At 50.6% G+C, this 22,189-nt stretch overlaps 2 protein-coding genes and 2 non-coding genes across 4 annotated transcripts; all 4 read left to right on the top strand.

The window, feature by feature from the left end:
- Positions 1-13,403: 13,403 nt before the first annotated feature.
- Positions 13,404-14,162, top strand: LOC103717700 (NDR1/HIN1-like protein 2). The gene has a single exon (XM_008806180.3). The coding sequence runs from the start codon at positions 13,430-13,432 to the stop codon at positions 14,087-14,089; it is 660 nt and encodes a 219-aa protein (XP_008804402.3). The 5' UTR covers positions 13,404-13,429; the 3' UTR covers positions 14,090-14,162.
- Positions 14,163-17,912: 3,750 nt separating this feature from the next.
- On the top strand, positions 17,913-20,325 carry LOC103717679 (protein NDR1-like). The gene is made up of 2 exons (XM_008806154.2): positions 17,913-19,052; positions 19,500-20,325. The coding sequence occupies exon 1, from the start codon at positions 18,361-18,363 to the stop codon at positions 19,006-19,008; it is 648 nt and encodes a 215-aa protein (XP_008804376.2). The 5' UTR covers positions 17,913-18,360; the 3' UTR covers positions 19,009-19,052; positions 19,500-20,325.
- On the top strand, positions 19,490-19,585 carry LOC113463426. Its single transcript, XR_003387618.1, has one exon. It is a non-coding gene; the product is annotated as a small nucleolar RNA Z157/R69/R10 (small nucleolar RNA).
- Positions 19,768-19,899, top strand: LOC113463427. The gene has a single exon (XR_003387619.1). It is a non-coding gene; the product is annotated as a small nucleolar RNA snoR80 (small nucleolar RNA).
- Positions 20,326-22,189: the final 1,864 nt, after the last annotated feature.

Genomic DNA, 22,189 nt, shown 5'->3' with positions numbered 1-22,189 from the left:
GCGGTCTACCGCGAGACACTTTGGGCTGGCCTGCGTTTTCCTGCCCACGAGTTCGTGAGCCAGCTGCTGGCCGAGTACCAGCTCGTCCCGGCGCAGTTGGCTCCGAACTCGTGGAGGACCATAATCGGGTTCTTGTCCCTGTGCCTCGGGCACGGGATCCCGATCTCGGTAGGCCTCTTCCGCCGGTGTTTTCTGTTAAAGAAGAACCCGGCGGACGCAGGGTGGCTATACTTCGCCTTTCGGGGCGGTATGTCACTCTTCCAGGGTGCCCCTTCCTCGATTCATGAGTGGAAGGGGAAGGTTTTCTTCCTGGCGTCCGAGGCGCCTTGGGGGTTCGACCCGAGGTGGGGGAACCCTCGGTTGAAGACCCTCAATAAGCTCTCCGAGCTCTCGAGGAGGGAGCTGAGGACCCTGGACTCCGTGCGAGCCCTCGGGAGGGGCAACGACCTGACCGAGCTCCTGCGGGAGGACGCCCTGGCGAGCGTAGGTCTGAGCTCGGCGCGCCCCGAGGGTAAGGGTGGTTACATTATTTTATTTTTTCTTCGTTCTTTGCTTTTACTGTCACTGGTCTGACACTTAACGAAATTTTGATTTCAGATATTTCCCGCCTGCCGACCAGCAACACATCACTTTTCTCTCGCCTGAGGAGGCGAGAGGCCGAGGCCGGGGGAGCTAGGCCCCAGCCCCGGAAGAGGGCGAGGTCGGACGGCGCCTCCAGTTCAGCCGGCACGAGTGGCCCCGAGGCGGGGGCCCCTGCAGCCGACCCGAGGCGGGAGCGGGTCGTTAGTGATGCGGGCCCGTCGGCCCCTCCTTGCCCTGCCCCCTTGCCCAGCGGGGGGAGTCGTCCATGGCCCCGCAGCAGCCAGAACCCGGGCTTGCTCGAGGCCCCAAAGCGAGCGGCTCCGGGACCTCGGGCCCGGTCGTGCCGAGCTCTTCACGGGCTTTCCTAGAAGAGTCGGTCGAGCCGGACTCCCCTATTCCCGAGGGGAGCTCGGCCTTTCAGGATGCCGAGGTCGCGCGCTCCATGTTGCGGCGTGCGGTACTTCCAGCGGACCGGGCCGTGTTCCGGAATGTTTCGCTGGAGGAGGTCGTTGGCAGCGCTTACTGCAACACCGCCCGGATAAGCTTCCTTCTTAATTTCCTTGAGTTACTAGCGTACTTGTGTGCTTTTCAACTCACAATACCCTCGTTTCTTTCTTTTCAGCATATTCTCGAGCTCGACACCTTGGCGTTCATCGCCCACGGGTGTCGGGAAGAAGTCCGACAGCTCGGCCGACAGCTGGAGCCGGCCAAGAAAAGAGTCGCCGAGCTGGAGGCGGCGTTGGCCGCGACCGAGGCTCGGTGGGCGGCCACCGAGGCTGAGCGCCTCGCTATGGCGGAGGGGCTCGGGGAGGAGAAGGCCGCCCACGCCCTAACCAGGTCGGCCTTGCGCGGCACGGAGGCGCGCTTAGGGGAGGTCCAGGCCGAGGTCGCGGCCCTCAGGTATGAGGACGGGGTCTCCCGCCTCCGAATCGAGCAACTTGAGGCCCGGGAGAGGAGGGCACTCGAGCGAGCCGAACATGCCATGGAGCTCTTCAAGGAGTTGCAAGAGTTCCGCGACATGTTGGAGGAGGAGACAGTGGACGGGTTCCTCCGAGGTTTCGAGAACTTCCGGGCTCAGATGCGCCGGTACTGCCCTCAATACGACCTCTCGACGGTCCGTCCGAGGGAGGACCTGGGCCTGGGGTCCGACGTGGAAGCCCTCCCCGCCATTTTGACATCCGAGGCGGGGATATACGAACAAGACCCCGCCGAGCCTTCGACGGGGGCGGCCGAGGCGGTTGGCACCATAGAGGCGGCTCCGGCGGCCGAGACGGACGCCGTCCCGGAGGCGGTACCCGAGGCCCCTGCCCCCGACCCCGAGCCTGTGCCGGCTGAAAACCTCGAGATCATCAATGTGCCGGACGACCCCCCGGACGTTGCTCCCGCCGCTTAGGACTTAGCGTATTTTTTCTTTCTTTTTCATTGTATCCGAGGTCGGCTCTTAAATGGTCGACCTCCAATTTTGTAATCGGCCTTCGGCCTTCTGTTAATGAAAAACACTTTCATCATTACGTGTTTGCCTTTCTTTTTTGTTGCGAACGAGGCTAGAGCCTTAGCTAACTGCCTCGACGACCTCTAACTTCACATCTTTGTTTTCGGGTTGCTTAACGAAGTTGTCCTCTTTCCCCGGGCTATGTCTTAGCCTTCTCGGGTTCCAGTCATTCCGACCAAAAGGAGCTCCGAGTCTTAGGTTTTTTAGAAAATTCCTCTAAGTCCCATAGCTCGGATCTAAGAATCGTGGAAGTCATCACGTTTAGCCTTTAGGGAAATCCCAAGGCATCGAGGTCGGGCCTTAGCCCTTCAAGTAAGACCGGACTAGGTCTATGCCTGCTGCTATTCGGGGATTTTAGTCGGGTTTCCGAACTTAACTCCGAACCCCTCGTAGGGAGCGCGGGCTAATAAGTAAGTCATCGTCGAAGGTTTTCGTAGTTATCGTTCTCGGACTCTGCCGAGATCTCGGTGAGCAAGGCTGGGATTTCCAAAAATTGCCTTGGTATCCATGTTTGGCTGATACACTCGTGGTCGGGACCACTTTCTCAGCTAGATGTCGGAGTTTACGTAGAAGAGCCGAGTTGGGCCCTAATTTATGAAGCCTTCGTACAGATTGCGGAGACTTGACGAACGGAGCCTGCATAATGTAGTTAGGGGGTCGATCTTAAGCCGACCCATTGGAGAGGCCCGACTTTGGGGCGAGATAAGACTCCAACGTTGGGATTCCGCTCAGCAATATGTAGATAAAATTTAACAAGGAGGGCGTCTAGTTGGATGTACCTCTTGCATTCTCCGAGTCACGCTTTGCATGGTGGAGTAGGTTGCCTCCTTTTCTCGTTGACCTCCGGAGTCATTTTGACTTAAAGGGGGGCTCGGGTTTCTCACGGACCCAACAGCGCCCACCGAGGTTGAGAGGATTTGGCGAGGCTTTATTGAATTGTAGCTCTCTGCGAGGTCGAGGGAGTTTCAGACCCCATGGTAGGACCTCGGGCGCCTCAACCTTGGTCGAGGAATCTTGCGTCAGGTCGGCGAGTCCGTGGACGCTTTGCTGACCTGTGGTGTCTCCCGTGGTCGAGGGAGTTTGGGACTCTACGGTCGACCCTCGGGGCATTCCGACTTTAGTCGAGGGATCGTTCGTCAGGTCGGCGGGTCTGGGCACGCTCTACCGACCTGCGACGCTTCCCGAGGTCGAGGGAGTCTGGTTCTCTACGGTCGACCCTCGGGGCATCCCGACTTTAGTCGAGGGATCGTTCATCAGGTCGGCGGGTCTGGGCACGCTCTACCGACCTGCGACGCTTCCCGAGGTCGAGGGAGTCTGGTTCTCTACGGTCGACCCTCGGGGCATCCCGACCTTAGTCGGGGAATAGCTCGCTTCGGGGATCGGGGATCGTCGACCGCTCCCGGGGGTCCACTTCGTGGCGCCCCGGGTGGAGCCACCCTTTCCACCCCTTACGGCTTCTTTCCGAGGTCGAGGGAGTCTGGTTCTCTACGGTCGACCCTCGGGGCATCCTGACCTTAGTCGAGGGATCGTTCGTCAAGTCGGCGGGTCTGGGTACGCTCTACCGACCTGCGACGCTTCCCGAGGTCGAGGGAGTCTGGTTCTCTACGGTCGACCCTCGGGGCATCCCGACCTTAGTCGAGGGATCGCTCGCTTCGGGGATCGGGGATCGTCGACCGCTCCCGGGGGTCCACTTCGTGGCGCCCCGGGTGGAGCCACCCTTTCCACCCCTCACGGCGCCTTCCCGAGGTTGAGGGAGTCTGGTTCTCTACGGTCGACCCTCGGGGCATCCCGACCTTAGTCGAGGTAGGAGAACGAGCCGAGCTCGTCTGGTCAGAGAGGACCGTGCTCATAGGGGGAAGTTGATGGAGAACGAGCCGAGCTCGTCTGGTCAGAGAGGACCGTACTCATATCTTGACGTCTCGAACATCCCTATAGCCGGGGCATCCCGACGAAGCGGGGCATTTTGACCTTAGTCGAGGGAATTTCGCGCCAAGTCGATATTTCGTCGTCCTGCGATTCTTCCCGAGGTCGAGGGAGTTTGGGACTCTACGGTCGAGCCTCGAGGCATCCCGATTTTGGCCGGGAAATCTGAGGATCACAGACGACCCAATATTAGAAGAGAATTACAGCCATCAAGATAAGAGAATTGTTTGCGAAAAGGAAGCTGAGTCCATTGTCCTGATTGTCTTGAACCCCTAGGAGTTTTACTGGTAGTACATTCGTAGATTCTCGGAGTTCCAGCTTCGCGGGATCAGGGTCCCCTCTAGGGACTTTAATTTATACGCCCCTGGTCGTTGTACCCGGGCGATCCGATACGGCCCCTCCCAATTTGGGGCGAGTTTTCCTTGCTCAGTCGGTTGAGAAGCCTCGGCTCTCCTGAGGACGAGGTCCCCCACTTTGAAGAGCTTGGGCTTGACTCTAGAGTTGTAGTATTGGGCCGTTCGCTGTTGGTATCTCGCCATGCGGACCCGGGCAACCTCTCTTGTCTCTTCGACGAGGTCCAAGTTGCTCCTGAGCTGGGAAGAATTGGTGTCGGGGTCGTAATGCTCCACCCTTGGAGAAGGCAGGCCGATCTCCAACGGGATGACGGCCTCGGTGCCGTATGCTAGGTTGAAGGGGGTCTCTCCCGTGGGCAGTCGGAACGTGGTCCGGTACGCCCAAAGGACATTGTACAAGTCCTCGACCCACTGTCCTTTGGACCGATCAAGCCTAGCCTTGAGCCCCTGCAAAATAGTGCGGTTAGTTACCTCAGTTTCCCCGTTTGTCTGGAGGTGAGCGACTGAGGTGAAACGGTGATCAATGCCGAGCTCAGAGCAAAATTCCCTGAAACGAACATTCTCAAATTGTCGACCATTGTCAGATATAATGATACGGGGTAGTCCGAATCTGCAGATTATGGACTTCCACACGAAGTCTCGCATCTTTTGCTCGGTGATCCGGGCGACGGGTTCGGCCTCGACCCATTTGGTGAAGTAGTTGATGGAGACGACCAGGAACTTTCTCTGTCCGGTGGCCAGGGGAAAGGGCCCCAGGATGTCGATCCCCCATTGGGCAAACGGCCAGGGGGCGATGATGGAGGTCAGCAGAGCTAAAGGTCGGCGCTGGACATTGGCATTTCGCTGGCACCGATCGCACTTCCGGACGAAATCCGTTGCATCCTTCTGGAGTGTGGGCCAATAATATCCTTGTCGCAGGACCTTATGGGCTAATGCCCGACCCCCCAGGTGATTTCCGCAGATCCCTTCATGGACCTCTCGGAGGGCATAGTCCGCCTCGGAGGGGCGGAGGCATCTGAGAAGGGGAGAAGTAAATGATCGCCGGTAGAGTCTATTCTCGTATAAGACATACCGGGGGGCCTGGCGCTTGATTCGGCGAGCTTCCGTCTCGTCGTGAGGTAGGGTTCCGTCCTGAAGGTAGCAGACAAGCCCATCGATCCAGCTTGGCTCGGAGTCGATGCACATGGTGGGCTCGGGTTCCTCCGTGCTGGGGATCCGAAGATACTCGAGCGCTGTTCCCTTGGGAAGCTCGCTTATGCGGGAGGTTGCCAATTTGGATAGTTGGTCTGCCCTGAGGTTTTCCGCTCTGGGGATGTATTGAATATTGAAAGAATTCAGGGCAGATATGAGTTCCCGCACCTTTTGGAGATACTTTTGCATGGATGGCTCTTTAGCTCCAAAATCCCCTTGGACCTGGTTCACCACCAGCTGGGAGTCACTGAAGGCCGTCAGGTCTTCCACTCTTAGTTCTTTCGCCAGCTTGAGCCCGGCGATGAGAGCCTCATACTCGGCCTCATTGTTCGAGGCCGGGAATTCGAGGCGCAAAGCTTGCTCGGCCACCACTCCGTCTGGACTGGTGAGGATAAGTCCGGCCCCGCTACCCCCCGAGGTCGAAGACCCGTCCGAGTGCAGGACCCATGGCTGCCTCGGGGCCTCCTCTACGGATTCGGGTGGCCTCTCGGGGCTGTCCGGAAGGGTGCACTCCACGATGAAGTCGGCGAGTATCTGAGCTTTGATAGCCGGCCTGGGCCGATATTCGAGATCGAATTCCCCGAGCTCGACCGCCCATTTGGCGATCCTCCCCGCACGATCCGACCTTTGCAATATCTGCTTCATAGGCTGGTCGGTCAATACAGCTATCGTGTGGGCTTGGAAGTAAGGCCTGAGTCTCCGAGCCGAGATGATGAGAGCGAAGATGGTCTTCTCAAGTTTAGAATACCGGGTCTCAGCATCCCTGAGAACCCGGCTGGTGTAATAGACCGGCTTTTGGAGCTTGTCCTCTTCCCGGACGAGAACTGAGCTCACTGCAGCTGGGGAGACGGCCAAGTATAAGTAAAGAATCTCGCCTTTCTGGGGCTTGGTGAGCAGCGGGGGAGAGGCCAGAAGGCTCCGAAGCTCCTCAAAGGCCTGCTGGCATTCTTCCGTCCACCGGAAGTCTTTCGGCCGTTTGAGGCTCTCGAAGAAGGGGAGGCATCGCTCGGCTGACCGAGAGACGAACCTTCCCAGGGCGGCAACCCGCCCTGCGAGCCGTTGCACCTCCTTAACAGTCTTTGGAGGCGACATCTCTTGCAGTGCCCGGATTTTCTCCGGGTTGGCTTTAATTCCGCGCTGGGTCACTATGAAACCCAGGAACTTGCCCGAGGTGACCCCGAACGCGCACTTCGCCGGGTTGAGTTTCATTTGATATCTTCTGAGCTTGGCGAATGTCTCGTTGAGATCGGCTATGTGGTGTTCCGCCGCTCGGCTCTTTACCAACATGTCGTCCACATAGACCTCCATGTTCCGGCCGATCTGGTCTTTAAAAATTTGGCTGACCAGTCTCTGATAGGTGGCCCCAGCGTTCTTCAGGCCAAAGGGCATCACCTTGTAGCAGTAGGTGCCCTTGTCGGTGATGAAGGTCGTCTTCTCCTCGTCTTCTGGCGCCATTCGGATTTGATTGTACCCTGAAAAGGCGTCCATAAAAGTTAGCAGCTGGTGTCCTGAAGTGGAGTCGACGAGCTGGTCGATGCTCGGGAGGGGGAAGCTGTCTTTCGGGCAGGCCTTGTTCAGGTCGGTATAGTCCACACACATACACCACTTCCCGTTGGCCTTCTTTACGAGGACTACGTTGGCGAGCCAGTCCGGGTAGGAGACCTCCCGGATGAAGCCGACCCCGAGGAGTTTGTCCACCTCCTCAGCCGCAGCTCGTTGTCGTTCCGGGGCGGAGCCTCTTTTCTTCTGCTTTACAGGCCGGCTGGTCGGTCTCACCTGGAGTCGGTGGACCATGATCTCAGGGTCAATTCCTGGCACGTCCGCGGGCGACCAGGCGAAGACGTCAGCGTTGTCCCGCAGGAAGCTGACGAGGCAATCCCTCTCGCGGGCGCCGAGGCCGGAGCCGACCTGCACAGTTAGCTCGGAAAAATTTTCTTGTAGTGGGATTTGAATAAGGAGCTCACCGGGCTCTACTTGCTTCTTCCAGAGGGTGTCCCTCGCATCGAGGGTTTCTATGGGCAGCGAAGGGCCCATCAGGTGGTCCGGCGCCTCGGCTGGTTGCTTTACTGTGTGGGCCGCCATGTAGCATTGCTTGGCGACCAGCTGGTCTCCGCGGACCTCGCCTACTCCTTGGTCGGTGGGGAACCGCATGAGCAAATGGCGAGTTGAAACCACGGCTCGAAGGGCATTTAGCCCTGGGCGCCCAAGGATGGCGTTGTAGACCGAGGGCAGACGGACCACCAAGAGGTCCATCCTCACTGTGCTCTCCCGGGGGGCGAGGCCGACTGTGACAAGGAAGCTAGCCTCACCTTCAACCGGGACTGCATCTCCGGTAAACCCAACCAACGGGGCATTGACTCTCCGGAGATGCCCTTCTCTTAATCCCATTTTTTGGTAGGCATGATAATACAAAATGTTGGCTGAGCTTCCATTGTCAACTAGGACACGCTTTACATCAAACCTATTTACAATCATAGAGATGACCACAGCGTCATCATGGGGGGTTTCGACCCCTTCTAAGTCCTCGTCCGAGAACGAGATGACTTCACCAGTACGTGGGCGCTTCGGGGGTGCTCCCAGGGCGGCCGTTCCTGCCGAGGCCCGCCCGATCATGTTGATGGTGCCGGCGATGGGCCTGTTGTCGCCCGGATTTTTGGTTGGTACGACATTCTCCGCCGGCCTCCTTTCCTCAGGTCGGTTCCTCACGAACCGGTTGAGTACTCCCCGTCGGATGAGCGCTTCTATCTCATCCCGGAGTTGGTAGCAGTCCTCCGTGTCGTGCCCACGATCTCGGTGGAAGCGGCAATACTTCCTGGGATTCCGGGGGAATCCCGTGTCTCGCATAGGAGGCGGGGGTCGGAAGAAGTCCCGACCCTCGATTTCCATCAGAATCTCGGCCCGGGGAGCGTTGACGGGTGTGTAGTTCTCGTACTTTCCCGGGTACGTCCGAGGCCGTGGTGGGGACCTCGGCCGAGGAGGGGTCCTTTGCTGAGATCGCCTCTGCTGTCGGGGCGGACTTCTCAGTCTGGGGAGGTTCTTCTCTCGGCGGGGGGATCGGCTCCTTTGTCGGCCGCGCTCCTCGCGGCGTTTCTTCTGCTTCTTGGAGGCGGGCTCAATTGCCCCCCGCCTGGATGCAACTGCCTCCTCGACCTTGGCATACTTCCGGGCTCGGGCCAACATTTCAGTGAAGTCGGCCGGGAAGCTCTTCTCAATGGAGAAGAGGAATCGGTAGGAGCGAACCCCAGTCTTCAGAGCCGACATAGCCATCGACTGGTCTAGCTCGCGAACCTCCCATGTGGCGGCGGTGAAGCGGTCCAGGTACTCCTTGAGGGGCTCCCCCTCTTTCTGTTTGATGTCGAGGAGGGAGTCTGACGTCCGTCGCTGGCGCCGGCTGGCAGCGAAGTTGGTGGCGAACTGCCTGCCGAGCTGCTCAAAAGAGGACACCGTATTCGGCTTCAGTCCAGAAAACCAAAGCCGAGCGGTCCCTCGGAGGGTCGCTGGGAAGGCCTTGCAGAGTATGGCCTCCGAGGACCCTTGTAGGGCCATGAGGGCCCGATAGCTCTCCAGGTCCCGTTGTAGGGTTCCACCTGAGGCATTTTGAACCTCGCGGGAACCGGCCCATCCTCGATCTGGCGGGAGAAGGGGGACTTGGTGCTGAACTCAAAGTCTCCCTCTTGTCTTGCCTTCTTGCTGTGGAGCGCCGCAATCTGACGCTCCAGATGCTCAACTTTCCGGTCGAGCTCCCCCACCCGTGGGATTGTCGCTGTGGTTTGCGCCGGCTCACGGTGATCTGGGGCTGACTCTGCCTCAGAAAGTTGGGGTCTCCGATCGAAACCTTCTCCCGGTAACTCCCTCCGGGGAGAAGCTCGTTCTCCGTTGTTGGCTCTAGAAGAGCCATGCAAGTTTTGGCTTGGGAAAACCGGGCCGTTGGGGAGACACTCCGGCGGGGTCTGAGCCCGTGGGGGGAGCGTAGGTAAGGCTTCCAAGCGCCGCAAACTCTGAACGGCGGCGGCCAGGGCCTGGACTTGCTGTACCAAGGCGTCGAACTGTTCCGGCTGGACCAGAGGAACTGGGTCAGCCGGAGTTGGAGAATTCTGGACAGAGTGTCCAGGGCTTTGCGGGGGACGCCGGGAGATGTTAGAGGCTCCCTTACTTCTCAACTTCATGACTGCTACTCGGGCCCTTCCTCTAGCGCCAACTGTTGCTGGAAATTGGACCCGGGGGCAATCTTCGGTCGAGGAGAGGGAGCGGGGAGTGAGTTCTCACGGCGGGGCGGCGGTCCGTCGGCGAGCGGCGTCCTCCGTCTAGGGCGGTCGGAGAGAAGGGACGGCAGGTCCTCGTGGCGAAGCGGCGATCCGTCAGTTGGCGGCGTCCTCCGTCCGGGTGCCTGCACACGAACCGGTGGCCGGGTTTTCTGGCGCCGGCCCTCCGACCGCTCTAGACGGAGGACGCCGCTCGCCGACGGACCGCCGCCCCGCCGTGAGAACTCACTCCCCGCTCCCTCTCCTCGACCGAAGATTGCCCCCGGGTCCAATTTCCAGCAACAGTTGGCGCTAGAGGAAGGGGCACCCTGGAAGAGTGACATACCGCCCCGAAAGGCAAAGTATAGCCACCCTGCGTCCGCCGGGTTCTTCTTTAACAGAAAACACCGGCGGAAGAGGCCTACCAAGATCGGGATCCCGTGCCCGAGGCACAGGGACAAGAACCCGATTATGGTCCTCCACGAGTTCGGAGCCAACTGCGCCGGGACGAGCTGGTACTCGGCCAGCAGCTGGCTCACGAACTCGTGGGTAGGAAAACGCAGGCCAGCCCAAAGTGTCTCGCGGTAGACCGCGATCCGACCTGGGGGCGGCTGCGTCACCCTGTCCTCCGGCCCCGCAGTTTCAAGACGAAACCCGGGCTGGAAGAAGAACCGGGAGCGGATCAGCTCCAACTCCTCCCCCGACAGGCTCGATCCCACTTCCTCAGGACCCAAACCCATTCCCACAGAAGAACGAAATAAAAGTTAAAAAAAGCAGAAAATGGAAGCTGGGGAGGAGAAGAAAAGAGGAAACCCTAGTAAAAACAGGGTGAAAACCTACTGGACATCGCCGGAAATCGCTCCGGGCACCGACGGCAAGGTTCGGTTGAGAAAGGAAGCAAGGGAGAAAGGCAACGAAAATAAGAAGCAGCCAAACAAGACCTTTAGGGCAACCTCGAGGGGTTTATATAGACCCCCCTGACGGCCCAGATCGATGGGGTCGGTTTCCATCCCCCGATCGGGTTGCGCCACGTGTCGACCTCGGAAGCCGAGGCACCGTATTCACTCCGGATTAATAAATCGGGTACGAAATCGAAGCGTTGTCCCATCGGATCTCGGGGCCTCATCATGGGTCTGCAAAATCAAATCGTCTTGAGGAACGAGCGGACGCTGCCCCGCTCCCCTCATTTAATAAGATCTGGGACACGTGGAGCCTCGATGTGGCCTCCACCTCTCCGGAATTGTGATCCAGTAACACGAAATCGGAAGCGTCCGACCTTGGGTCACGCCGCGTATCCGTTTTAAACCCCGTAACGGCACACTCATTAATGAGCGAGAAGCCTCGATTACGGGATTGAGGCACCGCCTCGACGAGCTCGAGGACCCCCATCATTAATCCGCCGTAAGGCGATCCTGGCGATTCAAGAGACGCCACCTCCGCTTCAAGAAGCGTAATGGTGCGAGCTTCATCATAAGCTCACTGAATAAAGCAGCCTCGAGACGCCAAAGGGCGCAGGTTTCACCATGAAAGCTCCGAGAAGCGCAAGGGGGCGGACGAGACTCGCCCCCCAACCTCAGTGACAGACTTTACTTCCCACGTCCGAGCCCACAAGTCGCTCGAACTCGGAAGTCGGGGGGTAATGTTGGGGAGAATAAGATTTTTTTCCCAAATGACATAAATGCCCCAAAGAAGCCGTACAACTTCCGACCCCGGACGGCCGAAGTCGGCGTCCGACTTCGGAACGCCCGACCTCGAGACCTCCGACCTAAGAAAAACCCCGATGTTCGAGGTCTACTCTTGTCAGCCACCTACTACGGCCGTGCGCCTCAGAGGTCTGGCCGAGGACCATACCCTGACGCCCCTCTGGCATTTATTGCGCATGGTCGCTGTAACCCTCCGGCTTACTCCACAATAAATGCAGATCTCCGGCTTACTCCACAATAAATGCGGATCTCCGGCTTACTCCACAATAAATGCGGATCTCCGGCTTACTCCACAATAAATGCGGATCTCCGGCTTACTCCACAATAAATGCGGATCTCCGGCTTACTCCACAATAAATGTGGATCTCCAGCTTACTCCACCATAAATGCGCATGGCTCCTGTCATCTACGGACTCTCAGCTCTCCACGGCAAATCAGCCCAGCAGAGTCTAGTCAACTATGATAAGTCTCCGATCTCGGCCATACCTCCGACACCAATGCAATAATTCGTCTGACAGCGTGCTAGTTCGGGTTATACGACGCCCTCACCGCCGACATCAGAGCAATGATTCGCTTAACCATGCGCCGACCTGAACAACACGCCGAGCCGTACTACGGCCTCGCCCTGTTACATCGCAGGTAAACCGACCCCCGCCTATAAAAGGGAGCCTTGGCCCCACGGTGGAGGGAGGATGGATACACTCTACAGACATTATTTATCTCCCTTTCTACACTATTTGCCCCCTCCCTGACTTGAGCGTCGGAGGGCCGGCGCCGGAAAACCCGGCCACCGGTTCGTGTGCAGGCACCCGGACGGAGGACGCCGCCAACTGACGGATCGCCGCTTCGCCACGAGGACCTGCCGCCCCTTCTCTCCGACCGCCCTAGACGGAGGACGCCGCTCGCCGACGGACCGCCGCCCCGCCGTGAGAATTCACTCCCCGCTCCCTCTCCTCGACCGAAGATTGCCCCCGGGTCCAATTTCCAGCAACAAACTCCATATGTGGATACATGAATCTTCATTCACAGTGACAATGTTAAGAAATTATTTCTATAGTATTAGACAAGTAGAACTCGAAATCAGCAAATAATACACTGGCATCTTCGATCTCTATAATGCGGTGGGCGAAGAAGCGAGAACAAAACGTGATCTCGAAGGATGGAGGCTAGTTGGAGAGGATGCTCATTATCGGATATCGGTTGGGAAGGAAGATTGTCATTGGCCGTTTGTGGTGGGGTGGCGAAGTGAGAAAGAATCCCTAATCTTGAAGAGAAAAAGACCCGGGAAGACGTAATACTTCGAATAGTTTCAAGAGTCAGAAAAGTGAAAGAGGAGCCTTATTTTTTTATAGAGGTAATTTTGACTTTTTACAATAGATAAATGGCTTTACTAACATTGTCAATTTAATGGGTGTAAGTATAGGTTTTTACAAAATATTGGATATAAGTATAATAAATATAAATCTCCGGAAGGTTTTTATAGGGTTATTTTGATTATTTTTAAAAAAATTTCTAACATAATATTTGGTCCCATTAAAAGTTAAAGATTTGACTAACATTCTATTAAGTTATGAATTGAAATATAGAATAAAAATAAGTCTAAGAAGAATAAGCGTAAAATTTTCATGCAAGTGTAATTTATCTCTGACCTAGGAGGTTTTTGTAACTTAATCTTACTAATTCATTCATGTTTTAACCTAAAATTGAATTTGTTCTACCCCGCATACTAGACCAACTCGGGTTTGGGTCGGCTCAATTTAGGTTGGTTCAATGATCAGCTTAATGAACAAGAAAGAAGCAAAGTTTAAATATTCCTTACTTCCTCAGCCAAAAAAAAAAAAGAGTGAAAGAGTAGCCCACCATCTCTGTTCTTTCCCCACATCCATAAGAGAATTCCGTCACCGTCCATTCACGAGAAACTTTCCCTGCTCCAAAGTCGCATCAATGTCGTCCGCGTTCCAGTCACCGGTCCCGACCCAAACCCGGTACCATCCCCACCGGTCCCGGTTCAGAACCAGCTGGGTCAGGGAGCGCCTGACGACGAGGTTCGCCATGGGCGTCTGCTCGGTTCTCCTCTCTCTCCTCCTCTCAGCCGGTGTCATCGTCTTCATCCTCTGGCTCAGCCTCCGCCCCCACCGCCCCCGTTTCCACCTCTCCTCCTTCTCCGCCCCCGCTATCGCCCAGCCGCCTCCCGCCCTCCTCAACTCGCCCATCTCCTTCAACGTCACCGACCGCAACCCGAACAGGAATGTCGGCATCTACTACGACGTCGTCTACGGCTCCGTCTTCTACAAAGACCAGCTGGTCGGTTCCGGTCCGGTCCTGAACCCGTTCTACCAGCCCCCCAAGAACACCACGCTGGTCCTCGGGGATCTCACCGGGACGGCGGCGGCGGCGGGGGACAAGCTGGCAGCGCAGCTGGCGGATGACGCCGCGGCCGGCCGGGTCGAGTTCCGGTTCGAGTTGAAATCGGGCATCCGGTTCAAGGTGAAGATTTGGGACACGCACCACCATACGTTGCACGTGCAATGCGACGTGGTGGTGGGTCCCGATGGAAGCCTCCTGGCTGAGTACAGGGACAAGAGGTGCTCGATCTACTTCTAGGACGTGTGCAATGTTGCAACTTGGTTGTGTGATGAGGCTCTCCTAACTTGATCCATATTTATTCTCATTTGATTGCAACATTGATTTGTACAACTTCTTTTCGAGTTTAAAAATATAATAATATAGCTCTAATTTATCATTTCTAAAATCTTATCTGGTAGCTCAGCTCGTCAACCAGATAGCAACATATGTTTAAATAAAATCAACGATCGATCAAATCTTCGAACCATTAAATTGATCGGTTACTGCTCAATGCGATCTCAACATGCCCGAAAAAAAAATACCATAACTGTCAAGATCACAAATAAAAAAAGGCACCCAATTACGGAACACCTAAAAATGAATATCTTAATTATCCTGATCAATTGATATGATAAGAGCTCAACTGCTTGTGTGTGAATCGTATAATCCTAACTGCACATATTTGCATCCTCTCTTTTATAGATCAGCTCCATTATTGTGTGATGCTTTCCAAACTCAATCAAGTAGAATAATTTGCTCGTCAATTTGTCCATCCATCAAGTTGGATCTTGAGTGGGAATATATAACAATAATGTGCCGTATCAATAATAGAAAGTATTTAATAAATGGATGCATTCCCATGGCATAATGATTTTTTTAATTCAATATTCTTTATCATGTGTGATTTATTAAATACACTTCTAATTTGAATTGATTTTCACCGAGATGGCTATCGCGGAGTGTGAAGGGAGAAGGAAACAACGGATTCTCTTTTCTTTTTTCAAAAAAAAAAAAAAAATGAAGCACGCGTAGAGCAGTCTAAACAAGGTATAAAAAGTGATTTTTGTTTTCGAGTAAAAGAGAGATGGAATGATGCACCACAATTTTACAGAAAAAGTATAAGAGGGGTGCCACCAAGATGATAGTATGGTTGGAATGGGGCTAAGATTTTACCGGAGTGACCCAGGTTCAAAACGTGCAAGCGTCGATTTAATGTGGGGACCGGATACCCCCTACCTGGTTTGTCCGATGGAGCTGCTATCTGGTCCGCTGGTACTGAGGTGGCGCTGTACATGGGATAATCCATGAGTCGGAATAGTATGAGTAAAGGATGGTCATCTCGTCTACCCGCATCGAATATTCTCTGGTGGTAGGGGGTCCAGTGGGAGTTGCTATAAGGGTGTGGTTTTCTCTTCTATTTCTAAAAAAAAAAGAAGAAGAAAAAAAGAAAGAAAAACCAGGATACCCCCTGCTTGGTTTGTCCGATGGAGCTGCTATCTGGTCCGCCGGTACTGAGGTGGCGCTGGAGTGACGTATTCATATATGGGATAATCCATGAGTTGGAATGGTATGAGTAAAGGATGGTCATCTCGTCTATCCGCATCGAATATTCTTTGGTGGTAGGGGGTCCAGTGGGAGCTGCTACACGGGTGTGGTTTTCTCTTCTATTTCTTAAAAAGAAGAAGAAGAAGAAGAAGAAGAAGAAGAAGAAGAAGGAGGAGGAAGAAAGAAGGAAAGAAAGAAAAAGAAAGTATAAGAGGGGTGGAAATAGCACTGCTACTAGAAGCAAAAGATAAAAACCGGGGAAATAGAGAGGAAGAGACAACCATGTCCGTGCTCGATGATGTCACCTCTTGCCACTTGGGCAAGAGATCATGGTTCGATTCCCATTAAAGTCAAATCCAAAGAATAAATATAGGATTGAAAAAGGTAAGATTAGCCCTTTTTAGTCCTAAACAAAAAAGATGGGAAATAGCCTGGCCCTGTAGTAAGAAGTAGGAAAAGAAATAAAGAAAGGAAGGTAAGCAGCGAGTGCTAGATCGACCCTCCACTGAACAACAGACTAGCGTTATAGTTTTGAACTCAGAACACACAGTGCGTGGGCTGAGAAGAGGAGTGTCATTCAACAGGCCCTAGGTCCTGGATTCTTGTCTAATAATTCAACTAAGTAAAAGAGTTGCCAAAGATTAGTGGCATTGATTCACTCATTTTTCTTTTTTTTTTTATTTTTAAAATCAAAATTATGTAAATAAATCACTCTTACCATTTGTATTATTGCATAATTTTAGGGATCACGTAATAACCTACACTATTCATAATATTTTTCTTTATTAATGTGATCATGTATCAATCTATATTATTTTTCTTTGTTAGCATAATTTTGTTAGAGTAATTTTAGGAATTACATAATAACTTGTATCACCTATAATATTTTACTTTGTTATTGTGATCATCTATCAGCCTATATTATTTTTCTTATATGGAGTTTGTATACGAATATATAACCTTATGATGCACCAAACGTGACGGAACAGAAAAATAAAATCATTTTTTTTCTCTCTTTTTCTCTTGTATTTCTCTTCTTCTGCAAATATTTTAATATGGTATCAGAGCTACTGATCACCTAATATGCTTCGTCATCTCTTCCGCCTTTGTTGTAGCCGTCGTTGCTATGTCTAGAAGTTTTGAAGACCTTCTTTGCCAATCTATCGATGTCTATTTATGGGTGAATCAACCTCCGAAAATTCTCTATTTTTCGATGGACCCATAGACCCTCTGTTTTTCTACAGATCCTCTATTTACTAGTAAATCAACATTTGAAAATCTTATATTTCTTAGAAGATCTTCATATCCTTTTTTTTAGTAAATTAATATCTGAAGATCTTTTAATTTCTAATGGATCCGCAACTCCTCTCCACCAATTTTCTCCTCAGCTTCAGATCTTCGATCATCTCTCCTCACCGTCGTTCAACCCTTTTCTCTCCATCTCTGGTTTTATTTTCTGCCTTTGGCTCCTTCACCATTCAGTTCAAAGCTAATTACTCCTCTTTCATGGTGCCTCGATATGCGAGAATCATTGACTTACGGTTGTCTTTATTCTGAGCTCTGCTCTCGCTGCAACTGTCATCTTCTATGTATCTTCTCATTACGACATCATCAGACAAACCAATCAGCCACATCGGTAGATATATCAGTCAGACACATCGACAGATACCAGTTTGCTATGTTAGTCAGTCATGTTAATGAACGCATTAGTCTACCGCATCAGTTAGTGATGTTAGTATTGCCAAACACATTAGTTTGCTCCATTAGTTTGCTGATTTGCCGCATCAATTTCTAAGTTGCTATATCAGTTTCTATTCTGCTAATCAAATTCTATATTATCACATCAACTTGACATATCAGCTTACCGTATCGACTTTTGAGTTGCTATATCAACTCTTAATCTACTACATTAGTTTTTGAGCTGCTATAACAACTCATATTTTGCCACATCAGACTCTGTTATGCCACATCAGGCTTTATGCTGCTATGTCAGCTCTTAATCTATCACCATATCAGTCTTTGAGCTGTTATGTCAGCTCCTAGTCTATCACATCAACTTCTGAGTTACTACTTTAGCTCTTGATCTAATATACCAATTTCTGGGTACATTCGTTATCTAGCTTTCAAACTCAAGTTGGCACGTACAATATTATTTTGACTTTGAAGAAAGATGTTGGCATAATTTTAAGAATCACATAACAACCTGCAACACTCATAATATTTTGTTTTATTAGCATGATCTCCTATTAGTTTATATTATTTTTTTTAAATATGGAGTCTGTACACGAGTATATATAATTTTGAAGATGTATCAAATATGAAAGAAAAAATATGGTAACACGAGTATATATTATTTTTTCTTATGTATCAAATATGGTAACACGAGTATATATTATTTTTTCTTATTTTTCTCTTCTTCTGTAAATATTTTAATATGCACGATGGAAAGCTTTTTGAAAGAGAAGATTGGAGACCTTAAGGTTTACATGATACTCTGTTCTGATTATTTTCTGACAGAAGATTGGAACTGAATGTTGCCGGACAGAAATGCAGAGATTCTATGTTTAACCCTTTCAAAACTTAGTCCTACTTCTTTTATTATTTTCCAATCCATGAGAAGATACAAGCAAATGATAGTAAGGAATATTCACAGACTTTAATCCATTTTTCAGATTGATAAAAAAAAGGGCAACCAAAGGTCTTATCTTAGATACTCCTTGCATTATAAAACTGCAGTAGAATATTTGTTGTGGTCAACCACCATGTAGTCAAACGAGCCAGGGAACACAAAAAATCTGGGTAACTCATCACCAGTCACCCATTTCCGATGTTACCATTAAATAGACGGTAGTTGATGGAGAGAATCCAAGGCCCTGTCGAGCATCATACGCTTTCCGATACCTTTCCGCTAGGGCATCAAATTCTTAATTTTACCTTCGAAAAGTAAAAGCTCCCCAATTCCGCGAGAGGTGGAAGGGGCGATCATGTCCGAATCCGGAGGCCTGTGCCGGTTGTGCGTGGGGTGCCAGCTCACTATGGGCTTCATCGCCCTCTTCCTCTGGCTCTCCTACCGCCCCATCAAACCCCGCTTCTACGTCACCTCCTTCTCCCTCGCCGCCGCCCCCAACTCCACCGCCTCGAACCCACCCCTCAGTGACCCCATCGCCTCCTTCGTCCTCGAGATCGAGAACAAAAACAAGGAGATGGGCATCTATCACGACGACCTCAACGTCTCCCTCTCCTTCTTCCCCAACTCCTCCTCCTCCGCCGCCGCCGCCGCCGCCCTCATCCCGGCCTTCTACCAGGGCCACCAGAAGACCGCCGACAAGCCCGGCAACTTCTCCGGCCCTGGTCTCCGGAAGGAGAGGGCCCCCTGGGCAGCGGCAGTCACAAACGGGACTGCCGTCTTCCGGGTCGGGGTGGAGTCGGCTTTCCGGTACAAGGTGTTCGGAAGGAAGACCCGGCACCACCCGGTGCGCCTGGCAGGGGATGTGCCGGTCGATGCCGAGGGTAAGAAGACCGGGAAGAAGGGGATCCGCCTCCGTTCCGCTGCTCCCCTGGTCCTCGCTTCTCGCCCTATCATGCTCCTCGTCTGCACGGCTGTATATATTTTACTCACATACTGCTATTGATATTGATTGATGAAAGAGCGGACGGCCGAGATTTGATCACTGTGGTGAGCCTATTTCTTCCCCGTTTCTATTCTCACCGGGTCGGGTTATAACTTATAATCCGACGCATGTACGAGCCCCAGCTCCTATCCAGGCGATCGATAGGAAAATCACAGCCATTAATAAACGACAGCAAGATGACCGTACACGACTAGCCGTTAGATACCAATTGGAGGGCCTTGATATATTAGTTCGCAAACCCTAGCCGACTTATGCCCACCGACAAACTCTATATATATGGTCGAAGCCGCTTTGCCCAAATAAGCCGTTCTTCTCATTCCTCTGCCTCCTTGAAATCTCAGGGCATTGTGAGGCGAAAGGATTTCAATCTTTTTCGCTTGATTTCTTTTTTTTTTTCCACTTTGGCTTTGCGTCCCACCGATCTCTTGCTATTTACACATATTTTTACCTATGATTTCTCTTAGATTTTTTTTACTGTTATTTTGGTGCAGTGATGAGGATATTGTGGACTAGAGTTTCTGATCTGGTATATAATACCAGCAGTTGAAGACAAACCCTTGGCTGTCTGAGCACTACATAATTCCCCTTAATCTTTTTATTTATTTTCTTTACTTCGTGTTTTATATGTTTATATAGTTTTCTTTTATGTGGTAAATGAATGTTTTTCTATTGAAATTTCTGCATATCTTTGTGGTAAATAGCCTCGTTGTGCAAGTATATTTATGGACATTCGCAGGAAGATTTGTGGATGCGTCCATTACCAATTCTAGTGGATTTCAATGGGTTCCTCTAGGCATAATGGCTCGGGCGCTACATTAAATTTATGTGGCTATCCTGGTCTTTGGCTTGATTTATGGGTGCCATTTGATCCTGGAAACACCACATATATTCCTTCATTCCTTTTTGCCTTTTTGCCCTTAAACTAATTCAGAGTTGCATCAAAGTTAAATTTATCACAATGTTCGAATTCGATTTTTATTATCATGTAAAGTGAATTTCCATTAGGATGTCTATTGATTGGAGAACCGGCTAAACTGGAGATGATCCGAGCTCTTATGCATGATTTCCATTTTGTGTGTTGATTTTTTTTTTTTAATTCCCCCAATTCCACTTTATCCCGTGTGCCGGGTTATAACGCTTCATTGTCTATATGTCGTCTTGATTCGGGTACTTGGATCAAGGAGCCAGATTTATCTAGACATGTATTAGATGGATGATCAACTAACGGGATGAAGGAAATTTGCCGATTTGTGTTTTTGTTGTACGGCTATTTTTCTCTCTTTTTTTAAAATTAAATGGGAAGGGTTTTTACTGAAACTTCAAAATTTGCTCTTTAATTTGTAGCATGGATGTCACTAGGGTGCATGTACGTATATATGCATATTGGTTACAAAAGTTGCAAATTACGAAGCAAGCAAACCAACTCCCAAGGCATTGGCTGTGACCTTAGCAGCAACAGGAGCAAAGTTGTCAAGTCCAAGTGATTACTAACATTAATTATTATCTAACTCTTGAATAAATTCTATTCTTTGTTTATTATACCTGATGAAGCATGAGAAGAAGGGGACTCTGCTTTGAACATGTACATATATCTATCTATATATATACATACATATATATATATATATATATATATATATATATATATATATATATATATATATATATATATATATATATATATATATGTATATTCATGCACCATGAGACACTGTTCTTGCTGCTTCTCAAAAGGCCTATTTGCATGCTGATATAACTGTGACACTTAGGGCAGAAAGTGGCCCGGGCAATGCGCCCCTACCCAAACTTGTCCTGATTTTTTGGGGCTTTGGGCTGGGCTTAAGAACAGATATTCTAGGCCCGAGCCCAACTTGAGCCCTACTTGAACTTGATTGAGCCGGCTCGAATCATCTGTTTGGGTCAAATATAGGACCAGTCTGACCCATTGAAGTTTAATATTTCATAATATTGTTTTACAAATAAATGAGCTTGTTAACAATTAGGCTCTTTTCTATAATACAAGTAAATAATACATGATACATTATTCTCAGCTAAACTTATTTTAATTTATTATTTATTTTCTCATTATTCTCTTTAAATAACAATATACAAAAATAAATTGATTTGGGCTTGATTTTGGGCGCCGTTTTGGACCTTGTTAGGGCTTATTCTCGGGCTGAGCCGGGCCAATGACATACCTGAGCCTTGTTTGAAAACAAATAGTTCTACATTTAACCCTAAACCCGATTTGAACTCTTTTGGCTATCTATATCCATTTGCATCCATATCCATTTAAAACAAATATAGATATGAATTTTTGCATCCAACTATCATCTGTATCCGTATCCATATTCATCTGAGAAAATAAATATGGATATGTATATACTAGTATCCGTTCTTATTTTGGCTTTGACGGAAATCAGTCAATGAATATATTCATCAAATTATATAGGCCAACAGAAACTGACCAATATGATCAGAGCTACATGTTGATCCTTCTCAATTACTCACTCACAAAGAGTGGTTCTGAACTAATCCTTCTCTTGCTGTTAGGGAGTTTGTAACTTTAGATGGTTACAAAGTCATTTCCTGGACTAATACAAAAAATCCGTAAGAAAACATCTGATACACGAAAACAAAGTGATGCAGTATCTAATGGTTGCATTAACCTATCAATCGTTTGCATAATCTAACTCATGAGGTGAACTAATTACAATATAAACGATGACTAGTTCCCAATTTTTTGTATTTTTTTACCAGAAAGTTCCATTAGATTTTGTAAATTTCTTCTAAAGAAAGACTTCCAGAAGTCTCGTTTTAATGACGCATCAGCAGTTAAAACCCTAGCAATCATTTTGGGTGGACAAATTTAGAAAAAAAAGATGATTTTTTAGACGCTAGAGGATTAGATAAAATCGCGCTATGCATCCAAAAACGATCCAAGCTCGAAGAATTGGAGACGTACCTTGCTTAGAAGAAGATCGAAATCCAATGCTCGAGCCGATGGCCTCCGCCTTCCAATGTAACCCCAGCAAAGAATTTTACCGGGGGGAACCCTAAGCGGGTGGCATAGGGGACGAGGAGGAGGAGCGCGCGGGACTTTGAGAAACCCTAAGCAGGCGTCCAAGGAGATGCCGCCGCCGCCGCCGCCGCCGCCGCTGCCTAGAACAATAGAAAGTTC

Source organism: Phoenix dactylifera, chromosome 4, assembly GCF_009389715.1.
Source record: "Phoenix dactylifera cultivar Barhee BC4 chromosome 4, palm_55x_up_171113_PBpolish2nd_filt_p, whole genome shotgun sequence".
In the NCBI taxonomy this organism is placed as follows: domain Eukaryota; kingdom Viridiplantae; phylum Streptophyta; class Magnoliopsida; order Arecales; family Arecaceae; genus Phoenix; species Phoenix dactylifera.
This window is presented reverse-complemented; position numbering and strand designations above follow the sequence as displayed.

Bases quoted from the DNA above. Each gene is read 5' to 3' on its own strand.
- LOC103717679 (XM_008806154.2), top strand. From the start codon at position 18,361: ATGTCCGAATCCGGAGGCCTGTGCCGGTTGTGCGTGGGGTGCCAGCTC.
- LOC103717700 (XM_008806180.3), top strand. From the start codon at position 13,430: ATGTCGTCCGCGTTCCAGTCACCGGTCCCGACCCAAACCCGGTACCAT.